Source organism: Gorilla gorilla, chromosome 13 (genome assembly GCF_029281585.2).
Source record: "Gorilla gorilla gorilla isolate KB3781 chromosome 13, NHGRI_mGorGor1-v2.1_pri, whole genome shotgun sequence".
In the NCBI taxonomy this organism is placed as follows: domain Eukaryota; kingdom Metazoa; phylum Chordata; class Mammalia; order Primates; family Hominidae; genus Gorilla; species Gorilla gorilla.
Genome location: NC_073237.2, coordinates 92,447,412 through 92,463,554, shown reverse-complemented (window position 1 = coordinate 92,463,554; position 16,143 = coordinate 92,447,412). Strand labels below are relative to the sequence as shown.

The following is a 16,143-nucleotide window of genomic DNA, read 5'->3' as shown; positions in this document are numbered from 1 at the left end:
AGATGAGATCATTTCTAAGAAAACCTTTCAAGTGTCTGTTCTCAGGTCATCAATGGTTGAACCAAATCTTTCCATCATTCCATTGCAGGGAGTCCACTCCACCTGACAGTTTCCGTTCTGAAACAGGCCACTGTGCCCGGCCTAAAAGTTTCTTTAATAGCATTTATTGGCTGGGCATGGTGGCTCACACCTGTAATCCCAGCACTTTGGGAGGACAAGGCAGGTGGATCGCTTGCGGCCAGGAGATCGAGACCACCCTGGCCAACATGGTGAAACCCCATCCCTACTAAAAATACAAAAAAAATTAGCTGAGCATGGTGGCACACACCTGTAGTCCCAGCTACTCGGGAGGCTGAGGCAGGAGAATTGCTTGACCCACGGGGCGGAGGCTGCAGTGAGCCGAGATCGAGCCACTGCACTCCAGCCTGGTGACAGAGTGAGACTCCGTCTCAAAAAAAAAAAAAAAAGTTTAGCTGAGTGTGGTGGTACACACCTGTAATCCTAGCTACTCAGGAGGCTGAGGCATAAGAGTTGTTTGGGAGGGAGGTGGAGGTTGCAGTGAGCCAAGATCATGCCACTGTACTCCAGCCTGGGTGACAGAGTGAGACTCAATCTCAAAAAACAAAACAAAAAAAAAAAAAAACTGTACATATATGAAGACTATAGAGCTAATATTTATATGAATATCATAATTTACAAGGTATTAAAATGTTTGAACTACATTGTCTTGTATATAAACTGAAATGAAGTGGTATCTACTTACTGGAGTTCCTCAGATAGCTGATCACACTGTAGGCTGAAAACATCTACAAGTCAAGTCTATCAAGGACCACATCATGCACTCATTGTGTAGAAGGCCCCTCAATGGCAAAACATACCATCTGATAAGTCTGGACACAACTCAGCTGCACACAGCAAACAAATGACGAACTCATATAATTTAAAACAGCGTTTTCACACTGTGGATCTTAACCATGGGCCATGAAATTCAATTCAGTGGGTTGTGAGAGGATTAACACACACACAAACCCACTGCCCTACCAAACACAATCCTAGAAGAGAAAAATGTCAAAGTATGTTACATGGCTTATGAGTAAATATTTCATAAACATTTTATTCCAATCATATATGTACGAACACATATGTACTGAGTCATGACATAAAATATATTTAACAATTCTCTAGGGCAAAACATTGCTCTAAAGAAAAGCATACTTGGCCGATCAGTCCCTTGAGAAGACTTTTGTTTTTGATTTTTTGTTCACTTCTGAGCAATGACTCTACATCCTGAGTACACAGAAGCCCTCTCTCCTCAACTTGATAGCAGTGCTCTTTAGCACAGCCAGTTCCCAGCTCAGGCTGTTTTCTGGAGGGATGTGTCCTCCTCTTGCAGCCCTGTGAACTAACTGAAGGACAGCTGCAGTGGTGCATCTGAACCTGCAGCGGAGGCAGCTCAGGTCCTGCCTACAGCATGCACATGTGATGCCAGGGGCTTTCCACCATGATTTTTCACTGACATGATTTCCTTTCATTCACCTGTAGCTCTGCCTTACCTGTAGAGCTCAAGCTCCTAGCACAGAACACAGGGGCTGAGTAAAGGCTTCTAAATACATGCATTCAACAATAAGCACATTCATTTTGCTATAAACCATAAACATTACACTCAAAATATAACAGTTTCCAATAAAATAAAAAGTTTACCCATTTCTTCATACTTAAGAACTACAAAAGTACTATACAAACCTTTATTTACATTAAATCACAATAGGTACATAAAAAGTTGAGGCACTGGTGTCTGTGGCTAATGGTAGTAATCACAGCTCGTAAAGTGTATAACATTAACCTTTTAATTTTGAGCTGTTGCAAAATTACCATTTTAATATTATATATACCATATATTCAGTACTAATTATGACTTTTTTCTAAAATAATAATAGAACATGATGCCCAGGGAAAAAGAAAATACTTAATAACTTTCCCAAGTGCTAGTAAAAAACACATTGGTATACACCTGATTTGAGGGGCAGACATTATTCAGCCTATGAGCCATTAGGAGAGCAAAGCAAAGCTTTTTTAAACTGAAGGACACTCATGCTGATTCAGTACAGACCCTTCATCTTTCATACTGGGAAACAATGCTCACCAGGGCAAGTGTCACATCATTATGTAATACAGTAAGAAAGATGTCCCAGGTCTCCTATTAACAAACCTAGAATCTTTTCTAATTCATAACAGAGGTTTATACTATAAATACAATCATATTCTTGAAAGATCAAATCAAATATCAAGAAAAACAGATCCATGACAATACTTTAGACTTCAAAAAATCCTAAAGCAATAATTTAATAAAAATATATGTCAACAACTGTGTTCAAGATAATAGAATCAGTGTGGAATCCAGTGCCGTAAACAGTGATGGCAGCAGTTTACTGGTGCAGTCATTCATTTATATGCTTATGTGGTACTCTGTGTATTGGTTGCGTTTTCATCTGTATCACTTGGGCTAAATTTCTTCCATAAAAATTTCTCATTTGATTTCCAAAGAGAAGTTGCTGGCTCTTCTCTCCTTTTGGAGGGAGCTGCTAGAGGTGCTTTTTCACACAGAGTCTCTATTACTGCCAAGTCTGTGAGTTTACTAAGACTCTCATCATTCTGCTCATTCAAGATGTCCCAGAAATCTTTTGGTCTCTGTTTTGCTTTTTCCATGGGCCCTGAAAGAACTTTCTTTGGCAGTTGTGTGGGACTGTTCCCATGACTTTTAAAAAGGTCATCAAGAATAGAGGTATCACCAAGTAAGCTTATCACAGAAGTATTTTCCAGCACTGGATTTTCTATCTTTTTGTTTTCCAATTTGAGAAGGGGTTCTTTTCTTGAAATGCCCGTTCTCGTGAGGTCCTGTTGGTCTTTCATGGTATTTTCTAATCTTCTCTCATGTGTTTCAGACTCACTGTTCAGAGAACGGGATGTCACAGTATCTTCGGATGCTTGGCTGTTTTTCCCACTGTCAATCTCTTGAGTAGAACTAACAGGTGATTTCTTAGTTTCTGCATCATTAAAAAACACCTCTTCTCTACAGGAACTATGATTCTGAAACTTAACTGATTTTCTTTTATATGTTTTTAGGCTGCAAACTTGAGAAATTTTGTTGGTAGAATCTTTAAATGACAAGGTTTCAGAATCTGACAGCCTTGGTTTTATAAGAGATTCTCTTTTATCAGATTTCTTCCGGGTGTGCTGCTCTCCTTTCTCAAAGGAAGAATTGTTGAATTGTGACACAGAATCCACAAAAAATTCTTTTACCTCTGGATATTGAGAAGCATAAAAGTCTCTCAGCATTTTCTGTCGTTCTTCTGATGTGGCATTGGTTATATGTTTAGCAAATTCGTTTACAGAAGACGAGTTAAAATAAGAGGCCATTTCTTCAAATTGTTTTCTAAAGATTAAATGAACAAAACTAGTGGTTATTTTCATTACATTTTATTTTGAAAGAACTCATCACCAGTAACAGGAAATGCAGAGGCCACAGAAGGTAATCTTGTTCCTTTAGCATATGTCTGCTGAATTCCACAATGAAAACGCATTTTATCCTAGTAGAGTGAGGCCTCTACCCTTATGCTACTGAGAAAAGTATTTTAGCTCACAAAATCACCAGCTTTGTAAGTTTTGATTTATTCTATTATATTAGGTATTTCCTGGGAATTATGGAGGCCCAGCATGCTACTCCTCCTTTGAGCCAATTTATGACTGACATGAGGATCATGATTTATAGACTCTGTACTTGAAAATCTATATTGTATTCAAGTCTCATGAAATGAAATTGTCAAAGAATCTTAACGAAAAGAGCAAATTCTGAAAAATTAAGAAAGACATTTTCTTCCCTTCCCTCTCCTTTTCCCCTTCTTTTACAAATACAACATAGAAATCGCACAAGACTTTTTGATGAGCCCAAAGGAAAGTTCTAAACTGATAAACCTAGACTATTTTTTCCCCAGTTGGCATGGACACCTAAGCTAAGGAGTGAGATGCTATTAGAAGAAGTGTGTTGTATTCTTAGTGTAAGATACTAATAAAAGCTGTTATATGCATGTATGAGGAAATGGGCCTTCAAGAATCTTGGTAAGATAGAGGCAGAAAGATTTAGGGACCTGGGCAATGAGCCCTGCTCCTTTCCCTAAATGAGGGTGCCATGGACTAAACTGTGCCCCTCCCCCAAATCATGCAGAAGCCTCCTGACCCAGGACATAACAGTATTTGGAGTTAGAGCCTTCAGGAGGTAATTAAGGTTAAATGAAGTCATACGGGTGGGACCCTGATCCAACAGGATTAGTGTCCTTAGAAGAGATGCCAGAGAACCCACACAGTTTCTTTCTCTTCTGTCTCTTCCTCTCTGCCATGTAAGGATACAGGGAGATGGTGGCCACCTGCCAGCCAGGAAGGGGGCCCTCACCAGAAACTGAATCAGCTAACTTCTTGTTGTTGGCCATCCAGCCTCCAGAACTGTGGACACGAATTTCTGTTGTTTAAGCCACCCAGTCTATAGTATTTTGTTATGGCAATCCAAGCAGACTAAGACAATGGGTATTGCTTTGCTGATGATGAGTTTGGGCCATGAGATAGAACAGCTCAATGTTTATAAATACTCCTTTGAACAAAAGTCATAGATAGTGAGTGCAGCAGCTCTTGATTAAAAGTCCTAAAGTTTTAGAAATTATGTTTTACACCATAGTTCCTTAAAACATTCATTTATTTATTCACTTAACAAATATTTATAGAGTCTGTTATGTGCTAAGCACTATAGCAGGAACTATATAACAGCAAATAAGACTCCGTTTCCTATCTTCAAGGAGTTTAGTTTACTTGGGCTAGACAAATGCATGAAAATCAAAGTAGAATAGAGTGATAAACCCATAATGTAAATTTACCATGAGGTAAATATGGGGCACTACTGGCATTCATAGAAAGGGAACCTAGGTCAGTGATTGGTGGTAGGCAAGGTGGGTAGAAAGGGTGTCTCTTCCTGACAAGTCAGTCAGGTAATGATGAGTGAGGAAGTCTCCCAGGGGGAGAGGGTGCATGTACAGGCTCAGGTCCAAGATGACCTGGTTCACAGAGGGGCAGGAGAAACTGCAAGGAAGATGCTAAAAATCATAGGGGGTCTGTAGGCCAAGTTTAGAAGTTTGAATTTTATCCTATGCACAACAGAGAATCCTTAGCATTAAAAAAATTACTTTTAATGTATGTTAGTAGGAGCTTCAATGCCACTTTTATTTTTGCCATGTAGACCAGGTTACATAGTTTGTGTTTCCTTTGCTTTTAGTGGCAGACCATAAAGCACACTCACAACTTTCTTTTGTGGCTTCAGATGGGCCCGTGGCTTCTAGTCCTCACTACACTGTCTTGTTAACTTCCCGAAATCCAGATACTATACATGCTTGATCAACAGCCACTTTCATCTCCAACAGAATATTTAGTAACACATACACATGACTCCAAATTTCTGTCCTGGAAATTGCCAATGTTCTTGTTGGAAAGTAACAAGCATGTTCTTAAGAGGTTCCAGTTTTCACTTCACATGAAGTAATGAGATATTATTCTGTCTATTTTTCATCTTCAAATCAATTTTCATGGCCCTTCTATTAAATATTTGTGTTTGTAAAGATTAAGTGATTGGCAAGGTTACAAGCTGATGTCTTTTATTTATCCAAGGCTTGGTGGTGTCTCAGCAACTGCCAAAGTAACTTCACCTCTGCTGTGCTGAAACCACGACCTCACCCGTGACCCTGTGAGCTGTCACCTCTGGGAGGAGAGCTGCTTCTAACCTCATTTTATCTGAGTAGTCTGCAAGTACACTATGCCACATGGTTGCTGCTTACAGGATAAGCTATAATTATCATTCACTTTATTTCTGCCTTTTAACTGGCTTTCCTAATTCTGGGCCTTCAGAATTTTCTCTAAGAATTTAAGGAACTGCAGGGTACAAACAGGGGGCATAAGCCAGCCAGTTTGTGAAGAAAAATTAGTTAACTAGAGTAGACTTCCATAACCCACTTAGGGAAAGGGGGAAAAAAAGAAACCAAAGATATGTATCTTTCAGCAAGTGTATCAAAAGCAGTTATGTATCATGGATACAATTCAAAATCCTCTCTCTTTCTGGAGGAAGGGAGGTGGAACACAGCTAAATTCATCTTCTGTCTGCCTAAGCTTCCGGAAGGAGAGGAGGACTGAACACTTCATTCAGATGATCATGTGACTGCAGTAGAGGGAGGTGCAGTCTTGATTCTGATTGACTAGGACAGTTAATGGAAAAGAGGGTGGTAAAATGTACATGGTTGGACAGTTTTACTTCTACATCCCTAATTGGTAACCAAAGCCAATAAGGCACATAGTGATTGAAACACTTGAACATGCCACTAGAACTCAACGAAGCTGACGAGTCTGTCATCGCTCTGCCCACGGCTCAAGATGAGTATGCAGCATGCTGTACAGCATTGTGTCCATTCCAAAAGCAAACTCCCCGACCACAGCAGGTGCTGTATCAGTCACTTTCACAATGCTGATTGCAACATCTGATCTGGTGCCGGAGCTGAAGGATTTCATCAGGCTGGACAGATCAATTGTTGAAGAGAAAGGCAAAATAAAAATAGCACCATGGTGCATACCTGACTGGAAAAACGGGTAATGTTACCACCAAGTGCAAGGCTGTGAAGGCTGCTTTCTCGCTTATCTATAATGCTGTGTGCAAACCCAGCTGTAACCTGATGCAGCAGATAAACAAAAGATTCAGTGCCCTACTCTCAGCTGTCAAGCCAGGAGGCACCACAACCTCTGTCGAACTCAACCCAGCATGTGACTTCAACGAAGCCGCAGCATGACTAGCTAGCAAGGGTCTTGACATCAAGATAACATGATTACTCTTTCAACTTGGTGCCGACCCTAACCTTGGGGTCACTGGGTGTGCCTTCATAAGTCAGTTTAAGCTCATCACAACCTTTTCTGAAATGACCTCATATGTTATAATGTGAAGTTTCATTGAGGAAGGATTCAATCATGCCTCACTGCTCCCTGGTGCAGGTTGTGTGTGACATAATGAAATTCATGAGCATTGAAGGACGACTCATTGAGAAACATGGGGAAGAACTTCCATTTCTTAGTCTTCTGACTCAGAGGGCACAAAGAATTAGCACTTGCAAAGTTCCCTAATCGCTGTAAGCTCACAAATACATGGAAAAGAAAGCTAGATAATTCACTCAGAGACTACCAGTCAACAAAGGAGTCCCCCTCCAAACTTACTGATCATGAGGTTGAAGAGGCAGCTTCAAAAACACCTTTTAAGAAGGCACTGGTGAGCAAAGAAGATGAAAAAGGACTATAAGCAGCATACAATATATCTAGGGAAGATATTAAAGTTGCACTGACATTGAAGCCCAGAACAGAACAAACCAGTGTCCTAACATGGCTCTTGGAGGCGATCGAGAACAGAGAACGCATGCAAACTTAGGGAAAAAAAGGTATATGGTCAGTCTCCTGGCAAAATATTTGCCCAAAGTGAAAAGGCACACTCTGCAAAAATCCTTGTTGCCGATCTGTTCTGTGGGGAGGTACACTGTGTGGCAGTGTGGAAGGTGGTCACCTTTCTCTGCAACGGCAGAGAGCTGAGAGCCATACTCCAACCAGCTACGCCAGCACTCCAAAGAGCTGCGGGGCCAGCTCTTCCCTGGGCAGCTGAGGAACCAGCTGTCTGGGAGTCGCCAAACCCCTGCAGGAAGTACTTTGAACCTAGAGACATTTCCCACTGCCCCCAGAAGCCAGCAGGACCAGTCCAACCATGCCTCCCATCCCTGTTCACTTCCGTCACCCATTACCACTGGCCTCTCATCTCCTCCTACTGTACATCTTGATCTAATCCAATTCCTCACCCTTCCAAGCCATCCCTCCGTGCCCCTGGAACCAAGAGTCCCCCGAGTCTTCTGCTTCTATGCTGAATGGTCCTGCGCTCTGCTGATATTGCCTCTTCCCATGCGGCCCTTGCAAGGCAACGCTCTTGCATCTCACAGCTCTCCAACCTCAGGGTTAGTGCTTCCAGACAATGCTGCTTCCAGACCATTCTTTTCTCAGAAAACTCCCTCCCCTCTTTAACATTTATGCCATCCAGCTAAACTGTTCTCTCCTCAATCTTCAGTGACCCCTTCACTGCTTCCTGCTAGCAGCTAAACTCTCAAGATCCTGGATTAATCTTGCTTCCCACCCCATCTCTTGCCATCATTCTTGATAACATCAATATCCATGTGGATGTCCCACCCAATATCTGGCCCACCACTTTCTTTAGCTCACCTCCAAACTCATCTCAACTCCATGTTAGCCCCTACTCCCAAGTTTATAAATTGCCATTGTCATTACCATCAACAGCTCAACCTCCATGTCCCTGACTTAGTCACCTAAGGCTCCAGCTCAGCTGCTTGATGATTGCCCACAACAGCAATGCTGGGGGATATGCTGGTAACCTCAAGTCCTCAAATTCACTGACTCTTGTGCTTTTACACTATCCATCAGCCTCCCTTGTCCAGCTTAGGTTTAACTTTATAATCACTCCTTTACAAACATTCTTCAGCTTCCTTGCTTCTCTCTCCCTCCATTCTAACCCCTGGTCAGACCCAGCCATCTCTCTACTTGTTTCTGCAACAGAGCAACTGAAGCTTGCTGAATAAAATGTGCATACTGGACAGATGATTTTCCTGAAATTATTCTCAAATGGGAACTTAACACCACCCAGAAATTCTGGTCCCATTAAGCCTGCTTTCCTACTTTATAAATGATTTGTCTCCTAACTTCTCTCTCCCTAAATCTTTCTCCCTCTGAACTTATGGCTTCAGTTCTCAACTCATTGAGAAAATGTCACATCTGTGCCTGTGTTTGTCCCTTCTCTTTCAATGCCTCTCAAAGGCCAGACCGTGGCCTGTGGTTTGGGTACTGCCCTCCACTGCTTCCAGGCCCTCCCTCTTTCTGTTTTCACCTCTCTGACATGATCTCTTTTTTTCCTACAAGTCTTTTCCCTCAACACACAACAGGTTCTGTTATCTCAACTGTAAGACCCACAGTGCCCTCCAGCTGCTGCTACTTTTTACATTCAAACTTACAGCACCGGCCACCTCCCGCCAGGGCCCGCGCACTGCTTCCATCCGAACTCATAGCACCGGCCACCTCCCGCCAGGGCCTGTGCACTGCTTCCCAGGCTGCTCCTGCCAAGGTGCCTGCTGAGTGCTCTGCTGCTGTCTTCAGTGGGCAGTTTCCCACTTCATCTGCTTCTGGTTCTCAGCAGTATTTGACAAACTCCCTCCTTTTAAGATCCTCTCGCTACTCCTGCACTTCAGGACCTGATACTGTGCCTCTTACGCCTCCTCCAGAAGTAGCTGCTGCCTCCAGTCTGTGTCCTAGGACTTCTTTCCTCCTCTCTGTGCTCTATTTTTACGCTGCTCACATAGTCTCACAGTTCTGAAGACCATTTATAAACTCTATGCTCATGACTCCCAAATTTAAACTTTTAATCCCCAAACCAGGAGTAGCTCATACATACATTGCCTACTGAACCTTCCCACAGAATGTCACATTTAATACGTGCAAAAGGGAACTCCTGATTTTTTTCCTCTCTTGTTTCTCTCTGGTTTTCCCCATTCAGTACCTCCACTCTGTTGCTCAAAACAGAAAGAAGTAATCTTGTTCTCTTTCTTTCCCGAACCAGTCCATCACCAAATTGAATTCATCTACTTGGCTCTATCCTCATGGCAACCACTCTGGTACAAACCCCCATCACCGAGTTCCTTCTCATTACCCCTTGTTCATTCTGCACTCTTCTACAGGAAAGCTGGAACCATCTTTTAAAAAGATACATCTGATTGTGCCATTCTTCAACAGTTTTCCACTGCACTTGGAACAAAATCCAAACTCTTTCTGTAGCCCCCAAGGGTTGGCATGCTCCAGCCCTACCTGCGTCCCTACCCTCCATCTCATGCTACTCTCTGCTTGGTTTATTCTGCACTAAGGCCACCAGTCTTCTCCCAGCTCCTTGACCACACCAAACCTCTTCCCTCCTTGGAGATGCTCCTACTCTGGTTCTTTGCATGGTTATCCTTCAGCTCTTAACTTAAATGCTACCCATGTAGACAGTCTTCCCTGACTTCCCAAAAGAAAGGTGGTTCCATGTCCCCTCCCCATCCTATTATTCTCTTTCTCTTTTTTCTTATAACACATCATTTTATAATTATTTATAGGTTTACTTTTTAAAACTTCATGGTTTGATGCCAACCCCATTCCTCTGTACTGGAGGCTCTATGTCTGTCCTTTTTTTTTTGAGACAGAGTCTCGCTCTGTCGCCCAGGTTGGAGTGCAGTGGCGCAATCTCGGCTCCACTGCAAGCTCCGCCTCCCAGGTTCACTCCATTCTCCTGCCTCAGCCTCCTGAGTAGGTGGGACTACAGGTGCCCGCCACCACGCCCGGCTAATTTTTTGCATTTTTAGTAGAGACGGGGTTTCACCGTGTTAGCCAGGATGGTCTCGATCTCCTGACCTCATGATCCACCCGCCTCGGCCTCCCAAAGTGCTGAGATTACAAGTGTGAGCCACCGCACCCGGCTGTCCTTTTTTTACACTGCATACTCAAGACTCAGCACAATGCCTGGGCATATATTAGGTGCTCAAAATATATTCATTGACTGAATGAATAAAATGCACTTAAGTATTTCATTTCTTTGTATAACATGATTTCCCTTTTTATGGTAATCAATTCAGGGATTAGCCTTCTAACAACATCTAAAACATTTGCAATTTATTTTTGAAATTCAGATTTTTCTGAAATATTCAGATGTCAGTTATGGTTATAATTCAAGTATTTACATATTTTACTAATGAGCTACATTTCCTTTGAGAATTATTCTTCAAGTCTAGTATTGGCAGAGACAATATACCTGCGGATTCCTTTTGGTGTTTCTCCAATTATGAAGGTGGTCTGGTTTGTATGGTAGACTTTTTTCTTCTTCTGGTTTACAGGATTTGAAATGTAAAGAGGAAGTGAAATGCTGCCTTCACTCGGTTGCTGGCCTTTCTTTGTGTGTGGCAATGTATCTGCATCCACTTTTTCTTTATATGCCTGAAAAAAAGAGGAAACAAAAGCTATGTCTGAAAAAATAGTCATTGTTGGTCAAATAATATCTTACTTTTTCTCAATACTCTTTATAATGAAGTAAATCATATTCTTCAACTGAAATCAATGTCAGAAGATATTAACCTAGGTCTTTAAGAAGATGACACAGGGAAAAAATTATTTTTATACCTTTCTTTAAGTTATACAAGTATTGGCAATAATATGTTATTTCCATTGTCAAGACTTGGGCATACTGATACATATGTTGATACCTACTATACCAAAGAAGGATAAAAATTAATGATTATATACACTATGGCATAAACATGGGATATCTAAAATTTTCTAATTTAGTAATTGCAAAATTATTAAGCAGTCTTTCAGTTGTCTAATTTCATTAATGGATACATTTAAAAAATACCAATCTTTATGTAATAATTAAATAAATAAGAAATCATAAATCTTACATTTCAACCTCTGCTGGGTTGCAAGAATATTTAGTGATTTTGAGATGCTAACTACAGTTGGCTGAATTATAGATGGAATCATACTCCTTTTACAGAGACCATGAATTGCCTGCCTAACATAAATTTTACTGACAGGCAAGAAAAATAAACTTTATACAGTCTCAGTTTTCCTGACAAGATGATACAGTATGAATAGGTAGAAAGTCCTCATCCTATTCCAAAAAGAGAAATACTAAATACAATTTAACAATAACAACAACAAAATTACACTGGAGCTCAAAAGTAAGAAAGCAGAATGTCTAGGTGCCCCAAACAAGGAAGTCCCACAGTGGTGAGTGGGAGCTGAAGCTCAGCAGCCCTAGTAGGGTAGGACCTTAAGTTATAGCACCCATGTGGAATATAGCACCATGTGGGTGCTATAGTCTATAGCACCCATGTGGAAATGGGAGATGGAAATGGTTTAACTCCCTGCATTAAACAACAAAGAAACACAAAACAGGAATGAGGAGTCAAATTTGCAAATTAAAGCCAGGAAAGCCAAACCTGGGACACAGGCTAGAAGTAGGCCACTTTCTTACTCTAGATAGAAAGAATCACTGGTGACAAACACGAATGCCCAGCCAGTGCCATGTGTGGAATGCAATTTGTACCACCTGGTGGTATGGGAACTCTAAGCTGAAAATTAACATAAACAATTTGTCCAGAACTAGTGAAAACCATAGATCTCAATGAGGGGTGAATAAAAAACACACCATAAGAAGACTGCCATAAGCCAGAGAATGCTTTTGATTCCAATGAAAACAGAAGGAGTTCAGACAAAAATTATGAAGAACATATAAAACCTACCATCATGACATTGAGCACATGTAACAAATATAAGAACTGAAATCCGAGGAATTACCTATAATAAAGCAATCTGAAAAAGATATTTATTTATGAATGAATAAACACATAGCAGAGTTTCACTTTGTCACCCAGGCTGGAGCGCAGTGGCATGATCACAGCTCACTGCAGTTGATAAACTGGAAGGATAAAATTACTCAGAATGAAGTGCAGAGATTAAAAAAAATAGGGAAGTTAAGAGACAGAAGACATATAAAAGTTTCTAAAATGCTAAAAGGACAGAATAGAGAAAATGGAAGAGATAATGCCAGAGACCTGCAAAAGAAAGGAATCCTCAAACTGAAAAAGGAGGAAGAATCCCTAGTAGGAAAAATGAAAATAAACCTGCATTTTGTTATATCACAGATAAAGGGCAAACCTTAAAAACCACCAGAGAAAGAGGATAAGACATCCTACAAAGAAATGTCAAATTAGGCCAGGCACAGTGGCTCACACTTGTAATCCCAGCACTTTGGGAGGCTGAGGTGGGCAGATTACTTTAAGCCCAGGATTTCAAGACCAACCACATTTGCCTGGCAATGTAGCAAAACCTTTTCTCTACAAAAAAATACAAAAACTAGCTTGGTGTGCTGGCGTGCCCCTGTAGTCCCAGCTACTCTGGAGGCTGAGGTGGGAGGACGGCTTGAGCCCAGGAGGCAGAAGTTGCAATGAGCCAAGATCGTGCTACTGCATTCCAGCCTGGGTGACAGGGCCAGATCTTGTCTCAGGAAAAAAAAAAAAAAAAAAAAGCCATACTAACATCCGTCTTCTCATTAACATCACAATCCTATCCACCAAAAGAAAATGGGATATCTTCAACATGCAGAGAAAAAAAACAAAACAAAACAAAAAACCCTGGCAACCTAGAATTCTATACCCAGTTAAACTATTGAGAGGTGACAGCGTGCTGGCAGTCCTCAGAGCCCCCGCTTGCTCTCGGCACCTCCCCTGCCTGGGCTCCCACTTTGGTGGCATTTGAGGAGCCCTTCAGTCCCCCACTGCACTGTGGGAGCCCCTTTCTGGGCTGGCCAAGGCTGGAGCCCACTCCCTCAGCTTGCAGGGAGGTGTGGAGGGAGAGGCACGAGCGGGAACCGGGGCTGTGTGTGGCGCTTGTGGGCCAGCTGGAGTTCCAGGTGGGCGTGGGCTTGGTGGGCCCTGCACTCGGAGCAGCCAGCCAGCCCTGCTGGCCCTGGGCAATGGGGGACTTAGCACCCAGGCCAGTGGCTGCGGAGGGTGTACTGAGTCCCCCAGCAGTGCTGGCCCACCGGCGCTACGCTCGATTTCTCGCCGGGCCTTGGCTGCCTTCCCACGGGGCAGGGCTCAGGACCTGCAGCCCGCCATGCCTGAGCCTCCCACCCACTCCATGGGCTCCTGTGCGACTGGAGCCTCCCCGACGAGCGCCACCCCCTGCTCCACGGCGCCCAGTCCCATCAACCACCCAAGGGCTGAGGAATGCAAGCGCACGGTGCAGGACTGGCAGGCAGCTCCACCTGCAGCCCCGGTGCGGGATCCACTGGGTGAAGCCAGCTGAGCTCCTGAGTCTGGTGGGGACGTGGAGAGTCTTTATATCTAGCTCAGGGATTGTAAATACACCAATCAGCACCCTGTGTTTAGCTCAAGGTTTGTAAGTTCACCAATCGACACTCTGTATCTAGCTGCTCTGGTGAGGACGTGGAGAACCTTTATGTCTAGCTCAAGGATTGTAAATACACCAATCAGCACTCTGTATCTAGCTCAAGGTTTGTAAACACACCAATCAGCACCCTGTGTTTAGCTCAAGGTTTGTGAGTGCACCAATCGACACTCTGTATCTAGCTGCTCTGGTGAGGACGTGGAGAGTCTTTATGTCTGGCTCAGGGATTGTAAATACACCAATTGGCACTCTGTATCTAGCTCAAGGTTTGTAAATACACCAATCAGCACCCTGTGTTTAGCTCAAGGTTTGTGAATGCACCAATCGACACTCTGTATCTAGCTGCTCTGGTGGGGCCTTGGAGAACCTGTGTGAGGAAACTCTGTATCTAACTAATCTGATGGGGATGTGGAGAACCTTTGTATCTAGCTCAGGGATTGTAAACGCACCAATCAGCACCCTGACAAAACAGGCCACTCGGCTCCACCAATCAGCAGGATGTGGGTGGGGCCAGATAAGAGAATAAAAGCAGGCTGCCCAAGCCAGCATTGGCAACCCGCTCGGGTCCCCTTCCACACTGTGGAAGCTTTGTTCTTTCGCTCTTTGCAATAAATCTTGCTACTGCTCACTCTTTGGGTCCACGCTGCTTTTATGAGCTGTAACACTCACCGCGAAGATCTGCAGCTTCACTCCTGAGCCCAGCGAGCTCATGAGCCCACCGGGAGGAACAAACAACTCCAGACGCGCTGCCTTAAGAGCGGTAACACTCACCGCGAAGGTCTGCAGCTTCACTCCTGAGCCAGCGAGACCACGAACCCACCAGAAGGAAGAAACTCCCAACACATCTGAACATCAGAAGGGACAGACTCCAGACACGCCACCTTAAGAGCTGTAACACTCACTGCGAGGGTCCACAGCTTCATTCTTGAAGTCAGTGAGACCAAGAACCCACCAATTCCGGACACACTATCATGTAAGAACTTTTCAGACATACAAAGCACGAGCCCACAGGCTGAGCTAATTTTTCTATTATTTTATAGACATGGGGTCTTGCTATGTCACCCAGATTGGCATAGGTAACATTGCAAGACCCTGGGCTCAAAAGCAATCCTCCTGCCTCAACCTCCCAAAGTGTTGGGATTATGGAGTGAGCCACTGTGTCTGGTCTTTTTTTTAATAGAAGTTCAATGGGATTGAAGCAGTGATACATTCAATGAATGTGGGCAAGGAATGACTTTTAATTCCACAAATATTTACTAAGCACCTATTACGTTCCTGCCAACATGCTATGCATTTGAGATGCAAAGATATTTATATATACAAATATTCCCCTACCCTTAAGGGATTTAAAAGTGACAAGCCATTTTTAAAAATATGATGTTTATCTTTTTTCTTTTTTGTATAAGACATTTACCTCTATAACTTATATTCTGGTTCGTTTTATTGAAACTGACAAAAGCAAGTGTATGTTCTTTAGTAACAAACCATTTCTAAGGAAAATTGACATCTTCAAAAGCTACTGTGGTTCAGATGGACAAACACAAAATGCCAGGTGGTCAGGTTGAACCAGGGCTTTATATCAGTAATGTTAAAAGTACTTTCCTTAAAAATATATTTTTAAAAATTGTATCTTGGCCAGGCGCGGTGGCTCACACCTGTAATCCCAGCACTTTGGGAGGCCGAGGTGGGCGGATCACGAGGCCAGGAGATCGAGACCATCCTGGCCAACATGGTGAAATCTCATCTCTACTAAAAATAAAAAAATTGGCTGGGTGTGGTGGTACGTGCCTGTAATCCCAGCTACTCGGGAGACTGAGACAAGAGAATCACTTGAACCAGGGAGTCGGAGGCTGCAGTGAGCTGAGATCACGTCACTGCACTCCAGCCTGGCAATGGAGTGAGACTGTCTCAAAAAAAAAAATTGTATCTTAAAACATTAATAGAAAGAAAAATGTTAATCTTTAAAGTTTGAAAGAGATTTGATGCATTTATTTACTATCACAAAACAAAATGAATACCAAAAGTTCC

The 16,143-nt window shown here is 42.7% G+C and overlaps 1 protein-coding gene across 6 annotated transcripts in view; it reads right to left on the bottom strand.

Moving 5' to 3' along the window:
• The window catches only part of ERCC6L2 (ERCC excision repair 6 like 2), a 186,061-nt gene that overhangs the window by 23,245 nt on the left and 146,673 nt on the right, over positions 1-16,143 (bottom strand). For 4 of the 6 annotated variants that reach the window (XM_055349986.2, XM_004048303.5, XM_055349987.2 and 1 more), the window contains 2 exons: positions 10,958-11,139; positions 1,732-3,433 (listed from right to left, as the gene is read on the bottom strand). In XM_055349986.2, coding sequence (XP_055205961.2) covers positions 2,455-3,433; positions 10,958-11,139 — 1,161 coding nt within the window. In that variant the 3' untranslated portion in view covers positions 1,732-2,454. Of the gene's footprint in view, positions 1-1,731; positions 3,434-10,957; positions 11,140-16,143 lie in introns of those variants that run through there. The other 2 variants (XM_063696584.1, XM_055349989.2) reach the window with 1 other exon arrangement.